The following is a 17,075-nucleotide window of genomic DNA, read 5'->3' as shown; positions in this document are numbered from 1 at the left end:
TCCAATAAAAGGAGCGTACCATAGTACAGTACTTGTTTCCTTCATAAATAAATGTCTAACACGCTGAGGAGCTTTGGCATCGTACGATTTCACTATCGCTGTATATGTACTCTGCTTCAGGACGCGAGCTAGTGTATATCTACCTAGGTGATTAAGGAGGCATCCGCTGCTAGTATCGGCTCCACGAAGTGTTAACCCTTATAGGATTTACGTTTTAAATAGCTAACTAGAATAATTATACCGGGCATACAGTCAAATACACCCCCAAATTCCTATAAGGGATATATTTGGTAATGGACTATACATGATTTTGTATGAGACTTACTATTTTGTGATATTTTATTATCGTTTCTCGTCGAGCCAAGCAATTGTAGTATCTATAAGAGTACTAGTACGGCTAAAAAGGGCATCACGCAGCATGTTAGTAAGGCGACTAGCTTTATTAAACAATGTTGTTGACCCCCACTCGTGAGATTACTATCTGATATTTCCCTCATACTCCAAGCTTATAGCTGAATGAAGGTAATGGTCTTTAAATTTCTGCATTCTGTTACCTCCGCCGTCCACTAGGTTCTCTCCAATCAAGAAGAGTTTGCTGCTAACCAGCCTTTACACTACTGCTTCAGACTCTGGATAATGAGACTAACGTATGCCATGGGGCTAGTCGAAAATGCCGTTCAAGGCGGTCAACGTCGGTCCAACTTACGAATCGTCGAAGCTAAGACAAGCTATATAAATACTGAAGAAAAGAGCACGCGACATGGAATTGTTTCCATCCGAGTAATAGATAAACCGACAATATAAAAATGGCAACTTCAACAACATACACCACGAAGCAATGGATTCTCGCCTCGAAACCATCAGGTGCTCCAGTGCTCTCCGGACCCGATGCGACTTTCAAGCTGCAGAACGTGGTAATACCACCATTAAAAGAAGGCCAGATATTGTGTAAAGTGCTATACTTCTCCAACGATACCGGTCTCCGCAACTTTATCCAGAGTAGAGTCGCCCCCGAACGCTTCTACGTACCTACCGTTCCCGTAGGCTCGCCAATGCGCTCTGGCATCATTGCTGAAGTCCTCGAATCCGCGTCTCCGACTTATAAACCCGGTGATCTAGTCATGGATTTCCACCTGGGCACGTGGAGCGAGCTTGTAACATTAGATGCGGCAAATTCTCAGCCCTTAAGTCCGCTACCTAATAACCTACCGCTTACACATTACCTCGGCGCCTTCGGGGCGTCTGGACTAGCAGCTTATTCTGGGTTAGTCTACGCCGGAGGCGCGAAGGCCGGCGACACGATCGTCATCTCCGCGGCAGCAGGCGCCACGGGGTCCATGGCGGTACAAATCGCAGTCCAACTCCTGGGCGCGAAGAAAGTAATTGGGATTGCGGGGTCCGATGAAAAGTGCGCGTGGGTGCGGGACCATCTCGGCGCGCATGAATGTATCAACTATAAGAGCTCGACTTTCCTTGAGGATCTAAAAGCTGTGACTCCGGACGAAGTCGATGTATACTTCGATAACGTGGGAGGCGATGTGTTGGATGCGATGCTAACGCGTGTCAAACGCCACGGGACGATCGCTGTGTGCGGTCATGTTAGTGGATATAACTCCGATGAGGCGATGGGGTTGAAGAATTGGTTCGAGATTGTGTCGTCGCGGATCACGATTCGGGGGTTTATTATGCTGGATTATCTGGATAAGGCGCCGGCTATTCTGCAGGAGCTTATTGGTGCTGCGGCAGATGGTAGGATTAAGTTGCAAGATGGCGAGACGGTTGTTGAAGCGAGGATCGAGGAACAGCCAGAGATTTGGATGAGGTTGTTTAGTGGTGGGAACCAAGGGAAATTACTTACTAAACTAATAGTATAGAAAATCTTATAAAACTTGCATTTAATAATTGGCTTTCATACAGCTCTTAACATACTAAGACGTAATGTCCTAACTCCGATATATCTGGTACCTTTGTTTTCACCTATTCCGTATTTCCTATGGTATTGTATAGAATTACTTGTTATTTCGAGTTAAAAACCAACAGTGTCTTGTTGAATTTTACGTGGTATAGGTTGTTAGGCTAAATTGCGATTGAGTTAATTTTTGCTTTCAATACTCGGATTGACGTTAAAATGAAGAAATATTCAGCTTGGTATGAAGAGAAAGTTGAGTTTGATAACTCGCAATAGTCATATGTCTAAAGTTGAGAAGGTCAATCACATGTAAAATAAAGAGAGATTGATGTAAGATGTCAGGATGTCCACTGCTTGCAGCTGGGGTTATATGTACGGCATTCAATTGGCTGGGGAAGCCACTGCGTCATAGCTGTAGGGATATTTCACTAGCGTAATCTTCATCTGTGTAACCGTAATCCCGGCTCCAAGCGTTGCTTTTTTTGAGCCGAGATAATGAACATGTGCCTACTGCCGAGGCCGAGACGGGACACTCAGCTTTCTCTTGCTCCATTTCATCTTTTCTATCCTTCAACACCAACAAAAGATGCAACCCTTCCGTTTCTCGACAACAACACTGATAGGTCATCTGTGTATTAAAACATAACAATACGAATCAATGCTGCGATAGTCTCGATCCGATCACTTTAATCTACCACGCCGCTGTTTCTCACTCCTTCGCAGCGACGCAATCCGACTTAACCTCCTCGCCCGCCTCTTTATTCCCACACCCACAACACCACCGCCAAAATGTCTTCACTATCCTCCTTCCCGGCCCTCGAGGCCCTAAAATCCACCCTCGAACAAATAATCCTCGACCCATCCTACCACGACCTCCTAGCCGTAGTCAAAGGAGCCCGCAATGGCGCAGTCTACGGAGCAAAAGTGCGCTTCCCCCACGCCCTCGTAATGGTCTTCCTCTTCCGGCCAGGCACCCTCCAACAAAAAGTCTCCCTCGTATTCCGCGCGACGCGCACACATGCCGCGAACCTAGCGCGCTTCGCGGTGGTCTACAAATTAACGTGCTTCCTACTCAAGCAATACGGTGCGACCCCGGGTAAATCTGGACACTATGATTCTATGCTCGCGGGGCTGCTAGGGGGATACGTGGTTTTCGGCGGACGCTCGAAGAGGTCGGGGAAGATACCTAGTGTTAACCAACAAATCGTGATATACGTCTTCGCGCGCGTGGTACTAGCTCTCGCGCGGCTGGCTGTGAAGCCTGAAGGAGGTACTGGACTACCGTTTGTATCGCGCGAGGGTATATCTGGCGCGATTACGAAATACGCGTGGCCGGTATTCGCTGCGACGTCGTGGGCGCTCGTCATGCATATATTTAAGCACCATCCGGATGAATTGCAGCCGTCGCTTAGGAGTAGTATGACTTATATCTACCAGCAGTCGGAACATTGGGACAGCTTGAGGAATTTTGTCTGGCATAATAAATAGGTGCATCGCTATATGGCTATTGGGAAAAAGGGAGTGGATTGCTAATTGGTAATTGATGGAGGTGTATACGAGGAAGAGGAGTTATGATATCACTTGGCTAGAGGCGTTTTATGTGTTTACTTCTTTGGTTTTACCTCTATATATCTTCGGGTGTATATTACGCATTTAGCATGGGTACTAGCTGGGCTCACATCTATTGAGCAAGTGGTACGGTGGTTGGGTAGAGCATATCATATTCTTAGATAGATGGAAGGGCTACTAACAACGATTATTATGCGCCCTTAAAAATCCCGCGATGATCAATAGGAATGCACTACTACTTCCACTCAAACCCGCGACAAAAAACGTTAGTACAATATCATGAATTTAAAGTTTTAAGTGTTTTTCATTATTTAAATCAATTACTTTTATTTATACCTTACAAATGCTTCCACCCGTTGGACCACATTATTTGCATTTCATTAATAAGACAAGCTTCTCCGGGCTCATACCGCGGTAGATCCCCATCCGGAGTTTCAAGCTTCCATTGCTCGATTCGACTGTGGACTACCCGATTCTCTAACCGACTCTGGAGGGCCACATGCCAGCTGTTAGCCCGGTTTACCCACGCCCCTACTACTGTCCAGAAGGGGTTGGGGAAGCGGTTCGTTCGTATTTGATAGTATGCCTTGACGTTGTAACCAACGCGCACGTTCGGATTCAACCATACACCCTTCTCGGCCGAGAGGTAGTTATCGGCGTGGATTAAACAACATTCGGAGCCTTCGAGGTGCAAATCTGCTAGAGTATCGTCGATGCCGCGGAATTGTAGTGGTGGGTTGGCGTAGAAAGGCGTTGAATCGAACGCTACGATACCATTCCAGCACGACGTTACACGAATTGGGGCATTGCGCTCGGCGGAAGCCCTGGCAATGGGCGATTGAAACCACGGCCAGTATAGGGAAATGGTTTTTAGGCCCATATCGTCTCGTAGAGCAAATGTATCGTAGTACAACGGCGAGACCTTATAATCCATGGAGCATGCAGCCGCATACTTATTATCGCGAGTATTGAATAGTGTAACAATGTCCTCGGTCTAAGTAATTCAGAATTAGCTCCCGTCATCTGAACAGAAAGTTCGAAAACACATACGTCAAACACAACATCGTTCAGCCAGAGGACCTTGTCAAACTTTCTCCCCTCACTCTCCAGCTGCTTAAGCGGTTCCATAGCCTGGTTTCGAACCTTAGCAAGGTAGGGTATGCGGCGCAGCTCGAATTGACCTTCGGCAACATTCCAAATCCATCCAGGTTCCCGCGCACCTGGCGGCGGTCTCGTATCAATTTCTTCCAATTGCTCCCATACCGTCATTCCCAGACTAATGGTATTTGAAGTGGATCTCTGGTCTAGAGCTGCTTTCAAATCCATCAGCGCCTCTTTCGTCTCATCTTGTGACCCGGATTCGATCGCCGATATGTGGACGTTTTCTGCGCCGAAGTAATCGACTAGATCGAGCACTGCTTGGTTCCATGCTGACTTCTGAATCAGTTCTGTGTTACGATGGACCGACGCGATGAAGACGCTGGTATTCCCCGAGGGAGAAAAGGAGGATCGTCGGTCGACACTCGGGTGTGTGCGGTAGGTATCGGGTCGGCGGCGGATAAGGAGAATGGCGTCGATAGCGAAGACGAAGAGTAAGACGAAAAGGATCGGGCGTAGATAGTTACGCCTAAAGCGGCGCTTGCTGATGAGCATCTAGAAACGACAGGTCCCCTTCCAAGTAGGGAAGAGTATTTATACAGGACAAAAGGAATTGAGCGAGGGAGCGACTGGTTGGTTTTCTTTTCCAAAGAGGTTATGACATTCTCGATCAACGACAGCCGTCTCCTTCAGCCCCGTTCTCGGTGGAGTGAACAAAGCGGATAGATCATGAGGTTTCTCGACGACTACCAACCATGCAAGTCTTGTTTTAAAAGAATTAAAATGTAGGTGGAATGTTTAAGTATGTAGGAATGCGACGGGACTGTCAGCTAAGGGATTGCGTATTGAGATACGTATGTGTTCTAGGGATATGGCCTATTAATTATTGACTAGAGATGTGTTAGAGGCGCATAGGAGAGCTAGGAGAAGCGCCAAATAAAGATGCGTCGAGACCTTCAAGGGTCATTGGCTTATCCCTGGACCTAGCTAACCGTTTTTAAATCCCATGGTGGAATAGCGGCCCCTTTTTATGTAAAGTTCAGGGGGGGCTTACCTACCTATTCTCATTAGAGCGATCGCGGTGCTGTCGAATGGGGCTTTGAGTGACCCAAATAACACGATTTCTGCATCACGTACGTAAGCATTTTCTTGGTAGGAATTGCTGAATTGCTGAAATTGTAGTGGAAGGAATCAGGAAGGAAGCACACAATATGGGACGATCGATCTTAGATTTTGCTACTAGCCGAATTGTGCACACACGGCACCTGCAGATGTGTTACAATGACCCGATGGCTTGGGTACGGTAACGGCTTAAATACGGATTATGTAGATCTACGCTGATTTTAGGAGAGATGATACATCGCCATTGATAAGGATTGATTGATACCCTACATGCTGATATTTTTTACTCGTTTAAACTTTAAGTAGCTGCATGTATCGAAGTATTTAGATGCCTAACCGGATAATATACAAAACTATATCTTTGTCGCAGTTGCTGTCCTGCCATTCAAGATAGTTAGTGTAAGGCTACATCATATCCACTTGCCGTACTATCGAAAGTGACGCCATCGAGATAGTTCATGTTACACCACCCTAATTTGTGGGGGGTTGTTACAACATTGGTGCCTCCATTCCTCTCCAATCATCGACTATATAAACAAACCATCTCCAACATTGAACAGGCAGAAATATAAGAATTGTAGGATATAACGAGAAGCCTCAACGACTTTACCCTCGACCTGTTTTGGGTCAACTTCGCATCTTTATTCTCAAAAATGGCTTCGCAGACCAACATTCCGGCTGCCGCAGTAGAGGGGTTCAAAGATGCTGCTTCATATGATGCGCATCGTCCCTCCTATCCGCCAGAGGCAGTTGAGACCTTCCTTACTAAATTGAAGGTCGCGCAGCAGCCTGGATCTAGAATCGTGGAGATCGCGTCCGGAACTGGGAAGTTTACGGAGCTCCTGGCTCAGCGGCCTGAGAGGTTTACTGTCAAGGCGATCGAGCCCCACCATGGCATGAGGGAGAAGCTCGTGCAGAAGGACTTGCAGAGCGTTGAGGTGGTTGATGGCAAGGCGGATAAAGTGCCTATTGGGGATGAGTGGGGCGATGCTTGCATTGCGGCTCAAGTGAGTTGATAGATGTCTATGGGGATCCTGAGTTAGGACTGACATATCTTATTTAGGCGTTCCATTGGTGAGTTTTTGATTATGACTATACGAGCGCTTGCTCATATTGTATACAAGGTTTGCTACTCCAGAGGCTCTGAAGGAGATTCAACGTGTTCTGAGGCCAGGTGCTGTGTTCGGCGCTATTTGGAACGCCGAAGATTGTAAGTGTTGTTTGGGCATATAAGCTAGATGTATCATCAACCCTATAAGGACTTACTCATCGATCATTAGACAACAAGCCTCAGGATTGGCCAGCAACTACGAAATGGGAGCAAAAGTTGAACGACTTCGTCTGCTCGCTGGACGATGGTCTTCCTCGATTTAGACATCAGGTTGGTGACCCTTACCTCGAAGAGTACCCTGACCACAGCTGATTTCCCCATTCAGAAATGGAGAGAAGTCTTCGATCAGCAGCTGCCAGGCAATCCCATCCAGGTCATCAAGGACACTTTCAACGATGACCTACCCAGATTCAGCCTTCCACTTGGAGAGGACAGTACTAAGTGGACAGTCTGGCTAAGCGAGGAAACACTTGCGTCGCGACTAAACACTTTAAGCCAGGTCGCTGTCCTTAAAGGAGAGGAACGAGAAGCTTGGCTGAAGCTCTTCAAAGAGACCCTTCAAAGTAATGATGTTGAAAGAAATGAGAAGGGTGAGATTGCAGTTCACGGCATCACTTATTTTGTGTGGACGGATAGAATATAAGCGAGCGAATAAGAAGAACGCGGGCAACGAAGATATCATTGCTGTCAGCCACGTTTCGGGGTTTAGCTTTCATAGTAACTAAGCTGCTCAAATTCCTCCATATGTAATGGGAGTAAGCTTGCTGCAAATTGCACATATCCCTCGCCAGGTCTTCGTGATACTATATATGAAGTATGCAGCCCGGTCCAAATGAAAGCGACACTTCATGCCTCGAAAACCCCAACGTCCGGAGGGAAATGATCCCAAAAATACCTCTTATCGGAAATGGCTTAATGAGGGGTTAAGCTATGAGTCGGCCGAGATGTACATGACTTGGATGACCTATTAGCATGCCTATATGAAAGCCACATTTTCATTAAGTCCGGGTTCACTCACCATTATTGCCTCTGACGAAGGCATCTCCGTACGTTCTCCGCTTCACTCCGTTCACATACTCCTCGGTCTTTTCTAGGGCGATGTTCATGTATCCATCAACAGATTGTAGTTCGCCTAAATTATCATTTTAGTAGGACTGGAGGTTCATCGTAATCGGATTGAGATTATGACTACTGACCCTTGTAGACAACACCAGAATTTAGTTTGACGGTGACAGGATTGCCGATGATGTCGGAAAGGAAACCAGAGGGATCCTTGCCTTCTCCCTGGGAAGTTGTCGGTAATGTGCCGTTTTCCATGATGATGAGTCTTAGAAAAGGTGGTTTGAGGGAAAGGATGGATTTGATGTTTGTGTTGCGATTATGATTTGCCTTAGAGCTTGCAGTCAGATACAAATCTAAAGTGGGATAATTATACCATGCACAATTGTATAATTATGTACTAGTGCTAGTGTAAATGTACTTATATGTCCCGCATTTATGAAATCTGAGATAGGCGACCTACATACCTCCAATTATGTATCTGCCCGTTAAGGCTGACCGGACCAGGAACAAAGCGGGGCCTGTCAATTGAATCGACGCGGTATCAAAGAGAACAAACATTAAACCTTTGCAGATGCACGCGCTGTAAATACAGCAAATGCAGCAAATACAGCGCCAATTTTCGTTAACAACGCTGCGCTAGTGGTCGGGTGCTTTCCTTTCTCCCTCGCCGCTGAGACTCGTCTTCGAATTTTCTACCGATCTTTTCCAGAACACCCTTTTTTCTTAGCAAATAACATTGATCATTTAACTTAATCTCCGAGACACATTTTCTATTATCATTATTCTAGGTTGCATCGGTTCAACCTTGAATTATATGCAATGACAGGTCTACAGGAAGAGAAAAAGCTGCCGTTCAAACGCACGGTAAAGCGCAAATCGAACGAAGTCACCGACGACGATGGCCTTTCTCTCTTCAGTCGTTCTGGTGAATTCTTCGAGGAACAACAAAGATTAGCGAAAGAAAAATTGGAGAAAGAAAAGGCCGAGAAGGCTAAGAAGGATGCTAAGAAGGAACAGGAGCGCAAGGAACGATTGGCTCGAGAACGTCAAGCCGAGGAGGATGCATTGAACGAACAACTCGAGAGTGAATCCGCAAATAAACGCCGACGCATCTCCCTATCCGACGACGACGACGACGACGTTTTCGGATTTCAATCCTCAAGACATTTAAAGTCACCTTCGCTACCAAAGACACCAACTTCTAAGCGCGAGAGTTCTAATGCGACGAGTACGAGAAACTCCGGAGGCCGCCCCACGCGTTCCCGACCACGTCGCATCGCAACACCAATCAATTTAGACGATGAAGATGATGATGAACCTATTGCATTCGACTCCCCATCCAACCGATTAAGTCCCCAAAAGTCTCCCACACTCAAAAGATCTCGTACTAAGCGTTCGAGCGAGTCCATCGGCAAGGATGTAATCGCGCTTGATGATAGTGGCACTCAGCCGGATACAGGTGAAGATTCAAAAACAGACAAAGAAGATGATGTTTCCGAATACTACGTCAGACAAGCGATCGAACGAAGGCGAAAAGCCGAGGAGGAACGCAAGACTAGAGAGGGCAGTGGCGGCAAGATCGATGACGATCCTGTTGTGCAAATATTGATTTATTCACATGTGCAGGGCACTCATACACTACTTTTCCGCCGCAAGATTTCCCAAGGGCTCAATGTGGTGTATCGGACATGGGTTGAGCAGCAGATAGCTAAGCATAGTGGCCAAACTCGCTCTGTTCTAGAGACCATGTTCTTCACCTGGAAGGGGAATAAAGTGTATCCGCACACTACTCTCCAAACCCTTGGTATTCGAGCGGAGCGCGATGGTGGTCTATATCCAGATTGGAAGGGGGAACAGGAGGGGTACAAAGGACGGGACAAGGTGTTCTTCGAGGCATGGACGCAGGAGTTGTATGACGAGTACCTAAAGGAGAAAGAGAAAGAACGTCTACGCCAAAATGGCGAGCTATCGGATGAGGAAGAACCCGATCTAAAGAAGGAGCCAGAACAGCCGCAGGATTCGCAGGAAGGCAAGAAGGTTCGCATTTCATTCAAGGCCAAGGATGGTCAAAATTCGATAAAGGCAACAGTGCGCTCGAATACTACAGCCTTCTCGTTAATCAAATTGTACCAAAAACTAGCAAAGATCCCCGAGGACAAGATTATCGAACTTAGGTGGGACGGTGAGGTCCTCGAGCCGGATACGACAATCGAACAGGCGGAAATTGAGGACTTGGATTCAGTCGAAGTCTACATCAAATGAGCCAGAGGGTAAAATAGCAATTTTTGGGTGTCTGGGGTTAGGGAGGGAAAGCGTGTCGGGTTTTCAGGGCTCAAAAAGGCCAGGCGAAACATGCTGAATGATTTACGAATGCACCACACGAGACATATAGTACATATTCATGATACCCCTAATATTCACGTTAGAGTTAAACACATTTCCCAAGACTGCTTCTCATGTCTCGTAATCTACCTATGAAATGCAAGGCGACCTAAGTAAGCAAATTTCCCGTTAACTCCTGAGCCAGACTCCGTTTTTGTGAGATGCGAAATTGATGTAAATTAAAATCTCTCCTTCATCCTTGCGGATACGGTTCGGAGGTTGTTGTACACCTTGCCAGGAGGTTTACCCAATATTAGACTGACGATGGATTCGCGGGCGATGTGGATGTTCTTGAAGCCTGTAGTTGACCTATTAGCGATTTTTGACCAATAAATCGTATAAAATAGCTTTACTCACCTCCTAGAATATGAATCTTAGAATCCGCCAGCACAACTCTCGTACGCGACGCATTCTCAATCGCAAACTTCGTCTTTCCATCCTTACCCGCGATTCGTCCGATGGCACGCGCGAGATGATCTCCATTCAGCGTCTTCACATCCTTGACCTCGAACGTCTCAATGTATAGATCGTCTAGACGCAGCAAGGCAACCGCATCGTCCATATCGAAGCCTAGCGCAAAGGCGCGCACGAAGTCCTCGCCTTTTTGTAGAGCACCGGTATCCGTGGTATGCTTCGAGGTGCGGAGTTCTACTCGCTTGTGCTTGACGTTCATGCGTACTTGTAGCTTCAGGTGCTCGACGAGCGGCGGGTAGATCTTAGGCCATGCGGTTTTGAGCGGTGTGAAGCGGTGCGGTGGGATGGTTACTTTGCGGGTTTGAATGTGTGTTGACGGGTCCTATGCAAATATTATTATTAGAATATTACTAGATATCTAGTTGGGTGACAGGTGTCACATACGGTATTTTGTACGGGCGCAAAATGTGGCTTGTCCTCCTCATCAATCTCCATCTCTTCCTCTCCTGTTCTTTTCACCGGTACTAGAATCGCATTGGCATCCTCGGGCAGCTCATTCATGCCTTCCAGCGCAAACTCTTCATCTTCATCTTGATCGGCTTCGGGAAGCGGGAAGTCGGATAGAGGGGTATCGTCTACCTGCTTGAGCAGGGCTGTCGGTGCAGGCATATTGTCGTTCTTTAATTTAACTCCCCTATCGGTGGTTGAATTGATTGTAGGTCGATGGGAGAGAGTTATGAGTCGTGTGGGTGGTATAATCGCCGAATTAATATCTCGGGTATCTTTTCAGAAAATGGTGATAGTTTTCTGGTGGAGTACCAAAAAATTGGTGGTCGCTCATGTTTGGTGGGATGTATTTCCTTATCGATAACAAATCCCTTAAACTTCAGCATTGGGTGGAGACTTCTGTGGGACATTTGCAGCACTTAGTGGTGTTATTTAGGCGGTCAAGACGGTGATTGCGGCGATAATGACAGCGGGTTATAGTTATCTTAGCGCACAATTCAATTAACCTAATTTTATCGGTTGCAACCGTTAGCGCATTATGTACAGCGCAATAGGTACTTGCTTAGGTATGTATTGATGTGCTAATGACGACTTTTTTTCAAGCTTGAAGCCAAGCAAAATTCTTGATTGGGATTCATGCCCTCTTCATATTCCCTGCTACTTCTTTTTCTGTTGCATGCATTGTGCCCCTCGTGTTGTTTGTCACGTTAAAACGGAAATCATGGATCTCACCTGGTTCTCTTCTCCTTCTATTTATTAGACACATAGATTTCAACCTCATTGCGTTGACGTTGTCATTATTTTTGACTTAGTTGTGTGTGGTTGTAAAACTGCATCGAAACCACCCACCACCACCATGAGCTGGTACAATGTCTTCAGCAGCTAGGCCTACAATATTAGGCCAAGGGCGACAAGCCTGGCGATCCGTCTACGAGTTAGTCGACACTTTTACCTCGAGAGTATCGCCAAAGCGGAACCCAATCAATCGGGTTGAGCCACATCAAACAGCGTCCTATTCTTCAATACCCAGATCACAATCGTCGAAACCACCTTGGTCCTTCCCACGAGTGCCAAAAGTCCATTACAATAATGTTCGACGTAGCTTCACTTCAAGTGGGCTTCTCCTCCTCGGGCTCGCTTCTCCAGCATCGACAACTTTTGCGGTTACTGCTACATGTTCGGCTGCTGCGGATTCTGCTATCCTCGGAGGCGCGGGTCAAACAGGAAAATTAACTAAATTGGCGAGGCAAGCATGGGTTAGAGATATTCATACTACGCCTCGGGGCAGGTCGATAAGAGTTCAGCGAAGAAGAAAGACTACTAAATCTGCTGCCAACAATGGGAAACCAACTAGCGCCCAACATGTCAATGATCCTAAACAGCAGCCCATTTCAAATTCGAAGCCTGATGCGAAGCCCAATACGAACCCCTCTGAAGTGGAGTCTACGCATGCGTCCATGTCCAAGTATTTCCATCTACCTGCGATGCCACACATACCCCACCTGCCACATCGACCGACGAAAGAGGAATTCTTAGCCGCTGCGAATGGCTTCTGGCAACGGTTGAAGGTTCGGTTCAAATGGTTCTCTATCCGGAGCATGAGGCCGTGGAATATAGATGAGTGGGGTGCTTTTGTATCTTGGGTTTTCTTCGGTCATCTCGTCTGGATTTTGGTCGGAACAACAACCTTCTTCTCCCTCGCTATTCTCTTTATCAACACCGTTGTTGCGCAAGGTAAGAATTCATGCCACTTCCCAGATAATGTCTTCCCTGAACTGATCTGTTATAGAAACTTTGGCGAAATGGGTTGGTGATTATCTGACTGAATCTGCTGGGTTGACCGTAGTCTTCGAGTCCGCTATCGTTCCTAGGTGGAAAGACGGCGTCATTTCCTTCAGAAATGTTTTTGTATCCCGAAGGCCAGGACAGATTAAGTCCTCCGTCAGCAAGGGATCATCATCTGGCGCTGCAGCGGTGGCTGCTGCTGAGAAGAAAACTGATCAAGATACCTATCCTGCCGGGGTCGACGACGGAAACTATACGCAGTTCGACGTTACACTAAATACTGTGAATGTTACACTCTCATTCGTTAAGTGGTGGAACGGTAAAGGCCTTTTAAAAGATGTTGAGATCAAAGGGGTCCGAGGGGTTGTGGATAGGACATCCATAAAATGGTCCAAAACGCCTGTGGACCCCTTATCATACCGCCGCGAACATAATCCAGGTGACTTCGAGATCGACGCCTTCAAATTAGAGGATTTGCTTGTCACGATCCACCAACCGGGTGGATTCCGACCTTTCTCCGTGAGCATATACTCCTGCGAGTTACCCCAGTTGAGGAAGCAATTTCTATTTTACGACATTTTGTCCGCCAACCATATGTCTGGGTCATACGATGGGTCACTGTTTACGATACATCCCCGTCAGATTCATGGAGTTCCTGCCGGTCGCGAGCATACCGCTTCCGATCCACTAGGGGAGCCTGATGCTTGGAAGAAATTTAGTCGTATACGGATAGATGGGCTCAAGATAGATCACCTCAACCGAGGAGTCGAAGGTCCTTTTGGTTGGATTTATGAAGGCAACGTTGATATTGTGGCTGATATCCGGTTCCCTGCCGACGATGACGACAGCATCACAAAGGTGATGTCGGAATTTTATGATAAACTCGAAGAAGCAGTTACATCTAACCGCTATCTTCATATTCTCGATAAACCTCGTCGGGAAGAGGAAGTCATATTCAACGCTCCGAATCATTTTGAATCCTCCGAAAATCCAAACGAGAATAGTGCTACTGCCACACCAGCGGAGGACACCCCGCTTCCGGCAGAAGTGGGCGAAGATGAGGAACGACCACGCTATTTGGTTATGGACCTACGAATCCACCTCAACGACGTAAAGGCTACCGTACCGGTATTCACATCCAACTTATCATACGTGAATCAAGCGCTCGTGCGACCCATCGTGGCATACATCAATGCGAAGCGCACTTATATCCCTATCGGATGCCGCATCGTCAAACGCGCCTCTGACTTCGATGGTTCCTGGACTATCTACGATTGTGGCCTTATGGACGATGCATCGGCTGAGGTCTATACCGCGTTCGCGCGTGACGTTGAGGACCAACAGAGCCGTGTTCGCCGTCTAAAGAAAGTTGGCTTTTGGACCCTTAGTCTTGCCGTACATGCTCTTTTCATGGGTATGGCCGGGAATGTCATTTAATTTAAGAAAACATACTATCCCTCCTACCTCATCTTCCCCTCTACGAATAAAATACGACAAACGAGACACGCACATAGAAGAAAGGCCCAATATAGGGCACGGATAATTATCCGATGAATGGCATATATATAAAGGTACTCATGTATACGTACCTACGATTGTACGTATGGAGTTCTCATGGCGTAATGGAGTCACGGTGGGCTTCACCCTTTGTTTCTCAGAGAACTGGGCACGACTACAGTATCATTGGACCGTCGTCCCTTTTGAGTCGGAAATACCCCCCTTAGGTAAAAAATAGAAATATAAGAAACTGAAAACATCCACGATTATTTGAAGTTTACAAAGTGTCCAAATTGCATGTCGCTGAAAATTGAGCGGGAATCATAGTTCCTGTAGCGATTCACGTTTAAATAAAAAGAGAAGGCATGGTAAATGCCAAATTTTCGCATTCTATTTATTAGGCAAGCCTCATTCTTTCTACATTCTCAAGGCTCTACTTCTAGCCAGCCAATCAACCAACCAGAATCAGCGGCGTCGTCACTATAGCATCTAGCATAGTGGTGTAGCACGGCTCGGCTCGACCCAACTCAATATTAGCGCGATGCAAAAGCAGGCAAAATCTCCCCTCAAGTCTTGTAGGGGCCTATGTAGCCTGAATGATTCTAATGCAACACTAGTTCCATTGTCGCCTGTTCGTCGTCTGCTTCCTTTAGCTAGGTCATTCCGTCATCATCGTCAATTTAGTATTAGGCTTCAGCACTAGCTCATGTGGAAGATTAAGGGGTGTGGTGGGGGTATATCGTAAGGGATGGAGGCATCGGTACCCGTGGATCGAGGTCGAAGCGCATAATGTCGAACTGTGCGAGTTGGGATATAACTTCCAGGCAATCCACCATGGAAGTTGCCCTTCTGGGCGGGGATATTCGATGCGGAGGTATCGTGGCGGGGGCCACAAAGAGAATTTAATTCCCTTTGCGCTTTTCACATAAAGTCATCACTGCGTAGACGGTTAGCTTTGGGAAATCTCCGGTTCCGACCCATCGAAATCACGTACTCATTGAACGAATCCTCATAGGCGCCAACATCCGTAGTGTTAGCACGGTTTGTTACCAGCGTGGTCTTCGTCTTCTGAGCCTTAGTCTTCTTGCCACCTTTCTCGGATGCCTTCTCTTCCTTCATCTTCTCGTTGCTAAGAGCAGTGAGGGTGCTGGCAACCTTCTTGATCTGATCGCTAGGCAAGTCCTTGGCAAGCTGCTTAGCAAACTCCTGGAGGAACAAGGAGTAGTGCGCCTTCTTGCTGTTGTTACCAATGATGGGGACAATGGTGTTGCGTAGGTTCTCGAACTGGGTCTTTGTTTGTGGGTTGAAAAGAGGCAGGGAACTCAAATCAACGGTCTTGGTAGGGTCTTGAGGGTCGATGGGGACGGCAGAACCAACGGTGGTAGCCTTGCGTCCGGTGCTAAGACTGATTCCGGCTTCACCGAAAAGATCTTCGGCGTGCTTCAGGTCGGATTCTTTCTCTGTGCGACGTGTTCGCTCGCGGCGCTGAGACTCGGTCTCATCCTCGGAATCCTCATCAGACTCAGCTAGGCGGCGGGCTCGCTCGGCCTTGTGTTCGGCAATACGTTGAGCCTTGGACTTCTTGTTAGCAGCGGCTTCGGCATCAGCCTTGGCCTTAGCCTCGGCTGCCTTCTTAGCCTTCTCGCGTTCTGCTTCGGAATCTTCGGCGGCATCCCAGGATTCAAGGACCTGATAAACGATAAGTCAGCATTAGCAATTAACTGAAAATGGAGGGGTAATGGATAACCTACGTCACTGTCTTCAGCCTCTTCATCGTCGAACTTGCCGCGGCGGGTAGTGCCAAGTGGTGGGGAAGATGGAGGGGTGCTGCCGGACTCCTCCTCTTCGTCGTCTGTATCACAAATAGCGGTCAGTATGGTTCGTTTTAAGCGATTGACGCATCAGCGCAAGCATGTCGCATCAATAGAAAGCGAAATGATCCAATAGACCAGGAAGAATAGACGCGAGTAGGATCCACCGAGTCCTATCAGATATCCATTATTTATGGTCTTGAATGATTGATGGTGCGCCTCACTACGAGGCCCCATGTGGTGATGCAAACTGTTGATGTGGCCACTCCGAAAGCGCGCGCTTTTTCGCAAGGAGGAATAGAAATATAGAAATACAAAGTGACTTACCCCACTGTTTCCGGGCAGGCATCGTGAATTGATTGACGTTAAACGATGGTTACAAGTTTTGCTTTAATGGCACAAAGAAGATAAATCGATCGATTTCTGTCGCCGATTGCGAGGAAGCGATGTCGAAGGAATCGTCGAGATGAGCGAAAGGGGATGATGGGAGAAATAAAGGGAAGAAAGTTTAAGGGAGTAAATAAAGATTGGGCATAAAAATCGGCGGGAGAGATATTTCTGGGTTTGCCTAAAATTTTGTGCGCTATTGTGCGTAGTGGGACACCTAAAAGAATGCAGTCGCAGTGAAGTATTTGTGCCTGACGCTGCTAGTCAGTTCGAGTCCACAGGTACTTGCCAACTGAACAATAGACTTTCAAAGGCTGAACGTGGGGTGTGCGGGGCACTGATTGAATTCAATGTTCCTGTCGAGTTCACAAAAGCCTATAAAAATATCTTATCGGCGTTATCGGTAGAAAATCCCAATTAC

General features: G+C 47.1%; 9 protein-coding genes across 9 annotated transcripts; 5 read left to right on the top strand and 4 right to left on the bottom strand.

Annotated features, from left to right (window-relative positions):
• Window positions 1-378: 378 nt before the first annotated feature.
• F4822DRAFT_78285 (NAD(P)-binding protein) lies at window positions 379-2,217 on the top strand. The gene has a single exon (XM_051463976.1). The coding sequence runs from the start codon at window positions 807-809 to the stop codon at window positions 1,872-1,874; it is 1,068 nt and encodes a 355-aa protein (XP_051309234.1). The 5' UTR covers window positions 379-806; the 3' UTR covers window positions 1,875-2,217.
• A 214-nt stretch (window positions 2,218-2,431) lies between these two features.
• F4822DRAFT_78262 (peroxisomal membrane protein 4) lies at window positions 2,432-3,606 on the top strand. The gene has a single exon (XM_051463975.1). It carries the CDS (start codon window positions 2,699-2,701, stop codon window positions 3,395-3,397), a length of 699 nt encoding a protein of 232 aa, XP_051309233.1. The 5' UTR covers window positions 2,432-2,698; the 3' UTR covers window positions 3,398-3,606.
• A 156-nt stretch (window positions 3,607-3,762) lies between these two features.
• Window positions 3,763-5,753, bottom strand: F4822DRAFT_420678 (glycosyltransferase family 69 protein). Its single transcript, XM_051459717.1, has 3 exons — window positions 5,635-5,753; window positions 4,529-5,439; window positions 3,763-4,472 (listed from the first exon to the last, which is right to left on the bottom strand). The coding sequence occupies exons 2-3, from the start codon at window positions 5,129-5,131 to the stop codon at window positions 3,816-3,818; spliced, it is 1,260 nt and encodes a 419-aa protein (XP_051309232.1). The 5' UTR covers window positions 5,132-5,439; window positions 5,635-5,753; the 3' UTR covers window positions 3,763-3,815.
• Window positions 5,754-5,963: 210 nt separating this feature from the next.
• F4822DRAFT_78204 (S-adenosyl-L-methionine-dependent methyltransferase) lies at window positions 5,964-7,621 on the top strand. The gene is made up of 5 exons (XM_051463971.1): window positions 5,964-6,705; window positions 6,762-6,772; window positions 6,823-6,908; window positions 6,979-7,079; window positions 7,135-7,621. The coding sequence occupies exons 1-5, from the start codon at window positions 6,352-6,354 to the stop codon at window positions 7,450-7,452; spliced, it is 870 nt and encodes a 289-aa protein (XP_051309231.1). The 5' UTR covers window positions 5,964-6,351; the 3' UTR covers window positions 7,453-7,621.
• Window positions 7,595-8,476, bottom strand: F4822DRAFT_78225 (U6 snRNA-associated Sm-like protein LSm6). The gene is made up of 4 exons (XM_051463973.1): window positions 8,336-8,476; window positions 8,006-8,198; window positions 7,828-7,941; window positions 7,595-7,763 (listed from the first exon to the last, which is right to left on the bottom strand). Exons 2-4 carry the CDS (start codon window positions 8,124-8,126, stop codon window positions 7,738-7,740), a joined length of 261 nt encoding a protein of 86 aa, XP_051309230.1. The 5' UTR covers window positions 8,127-8,198; window positions 8,336-8,476; the 3' UTR covers window positions 7,595-7,737.
• Window positions 8,334-10,368, top strand: F4822DRAFT_78239 (uncharacterized protein). Its single transcript, XM_051463974.1, has one exon. The coding sequence runs from the start codon at window positions 8,691-8,693 to the stop codon at window positions 10,131-10,133; it is 1,443 nt and encodes a 480-aa protein (XP_051309229.1). The 5' UTR covers window positions 8,334-8,690; the 3' UTR covers window positions 10,134-10,368.
• On the bottom strand, window positions 10,283-11,571 carry F4822DRAFT_78223 (eukaryotic type KH-domain (KH-domain type I)). The gene is made up of 3 exons (XM_051463972.1): window positions 11,112-11,571; window positions 10,611-11,049; window positions 10,283-10,551 (listed from the first exon to the last, which is right to left on the bottom strand). The coding sequence occupies exons 1-3, from the start codon at window positions 11,334-11,336 to the stop codon at window positions 10,433-10,435; spliced, it is 783 nt and encodes a 260-aa protein (XP_051309228.1). The 5' UTR covers window positions 11,337-11,571; the 3' UTR covers window positions 10,283-10,432.
• Window positions 11,572-11,741: 170 nt separating this feature from the next.
• Window positions 11,742-14,762, top strand: F4822DRAFT_420671 (mitochondrial distribution and morphology proteins-domain-containing protein). The gene is made up of 2 exons (XM_051459716.1): window positions 11,742-12,908; window positions 12,964-14,762. The coding sequence occupies exons 1-2, from the start codon at window positions 12,044-12,046 to the stop codon at window positions 14,394-14,396; spliced, it is 2,298 nt and encodes a 765-aa protein (XP_051309227.1). The 5' UTR covers window positions 11,742-12,043; the 3' UTR covers window positions 14,397-14,762.
• On the bottom strand, window positions 14,743-16,980 carry F4822DRAFT_420668 (translation initiation factor eIF3 subunit). Its single transcript, XM_051459715.1, has 4 exons — window positions 16,595-16,980; window positions 16,208-16,308; window positions 15,451-16,145; window positions 14,743-15,393 (listed from the first exon to the last, which is right to left on the bottom strand). Exons 1-4 carry the CDS (start codon window positions 16,614-16,616, stop codon window positions 15,378-15,380), a joined length of 834 nt encoding a protein of 277 aa, XP_051309226.1. The 5' UTR covers window positions 16,617-16,980; the 3' UTR covers window positions 14,743-15,377.
• Window positions 16,981-17,075: the final 95 nt, after the last annotated feature.

Source organism: Hypoxylon trugodes, assembly GCF_022578975.1.
Source record: "Hypoxylon trugodes strain CBS 135444 unplaced genomic scaffold F4822scaffold_11, whole genome shotgun sequence".
In the NCBI taxonomy this organism is placed as follows: Eukaryota; Fungi; Ascomycota; class Sordariomycetes; order Xylariales; family Hypoxylaceae; genus Hypoxylon; species Hypoxylon trugodes.
Note: the sequence above shows the minus strand (reverse complement) of the source record. Positions and strands in the feature narration are given on the sequence as shown.

Excerpts from the sequence above, each read along its gene's own strand:
- F4822DRAFT_78285 (XM_051463976.1), top strand. The coding sequence starts at position 807 with ATGGCAACTTCAACAACATACACCACGAAGCAATGGATTCTCGCCTCG.
- F4822DRAFT_78262 (XM_051463975.1), top strand. The coding sequence starts at position 2,699 with ATGTCTTCACTATCCTCCTTCCCGGCCCTCGAGGCCCTAAAATCCACC.
- F4822DRAFT_420678 (XM_051459717.1), bottom strand. The coding sequence starts at position 5,131 with ATGCTCATCAGCAAGCGCCGCTTTAGGCGTAACTATCTACGCCCGATC. Across the intron at positions 4,473-4,528 it reads TGAACGATGTTGTGTTTGAC|ACCGAGGACATTGTTACACT; the intron begins GTATGTGTTTTC and ends TGAATTACTTAG.
- F4822DRAFT_78204 (XM_051463971.1), top strand. The coding sequence starts at position 6,352 with ATGGCTTCGCAGACCAACATTCCGGCTGCCGCAGTAGAGGGGTTCAAA. Across the intron at positions 6,909-6,978 it reads TATTTGGAACGCCGAAGATT|ACAACAAGCCTCAGGATTGG; the intron begins GTAAGTGTTGTT and ends ATCGATCATTAG. Across the intron at positions 7,080-7,134 it reads TTCCTCGATTTAGACATCAG|AAATGGAGAGAAGTCTTCGA; the intron begins GTTGGTGACCCT and ends TTCCCCATTCAG.
- F4822DRAFT_78225 (XM_051463973.1), bottom strand. The coding sequence starts at position 8,126 with ATGGAAAACGGCACATTACCGACAACTTCCCAGGGAGAAGGCAAGGAT. Across the intron at positions 7,942-8,005 it reads TTCTGGTGTTGTCTACAAGG|GCGAACTACAATCTGTTGAT; the intron begins GTCAGTAGTCAT and ends ATGATAATTTAG. Across the intron at positions 7,764-7,827 it reads CTTCGTCAGAGGCAATAATG|TCATGTACATCTCGGCCGAC; the intron begins GTGAGTGAACCC and ends AGGTCATCCAAG.
- F4822DRAFT_78239 (XM_051463974.1), top strand. The coding sequence starts at position 8,691 with ATGACAGGTCTACAGGAAGAGAAAAAGCTGCCGTTCAAACGCACGGTA.
- F4822DRAFT_78223 (XM_051463972.1), bottom strand. The coding sequence starts at position 11,336 with ATGCCTGCACCGACAGCCCTGCTCAAGCAGGTAGACGATACCCCTCTA. Across the intron at positions 11,050-11,111 it reads TTGCGCCCGTACAAAATACC|GACCCGTCAACACACATTCA; the intron begins GTATGTGACACC and ends ATATTTGCATAG. Across the intron at positions 10,552-10,610 it reads TAAGATTCATATTCTAGGAG|GCTTCAAGAACATCCACATC; the intron begins GTGAGTAAAGCT and ends GGTCAACTACAG.
- F4822DRAFT_420671 (XM_051459716.1), top strand. The coding sequence starts at position 12,044 with ATGTCTTCAGCAGCTAGGCCTACAATATTAGGCCAAGGGCGACAAGCC. Across the intron at positions 12,909-12,963 it reads CAACACCGTTGTTGCGCAAG|AAACTTTGGCGAAATGGGTT; the intron begins GTAAGAATTCAT and ends GATCTGTTATAG.
- F4822DRAFT_420668 (XM_051459715.1), bottom strand. The coding sequence starts at position 16,616 with ATGCCTGCCCGGAAACAGTGGG. Across the intron at positions 16,309-16,594 it reads GCCTGCCCGGAAACAGTGGG|ACGACGAAGAGGAGGAGTCC; the intron begins GTAAGTCACTTT and ends TTTGTGATACAG. Across the intron at positions 16,146-16,207 it reads AAGAGGCTGAAGACAGTGAC|GTCCTTGAATCCTGGGATGC; the intron begins GTAGGTTATCCA and ends ATCGTTTATCAG.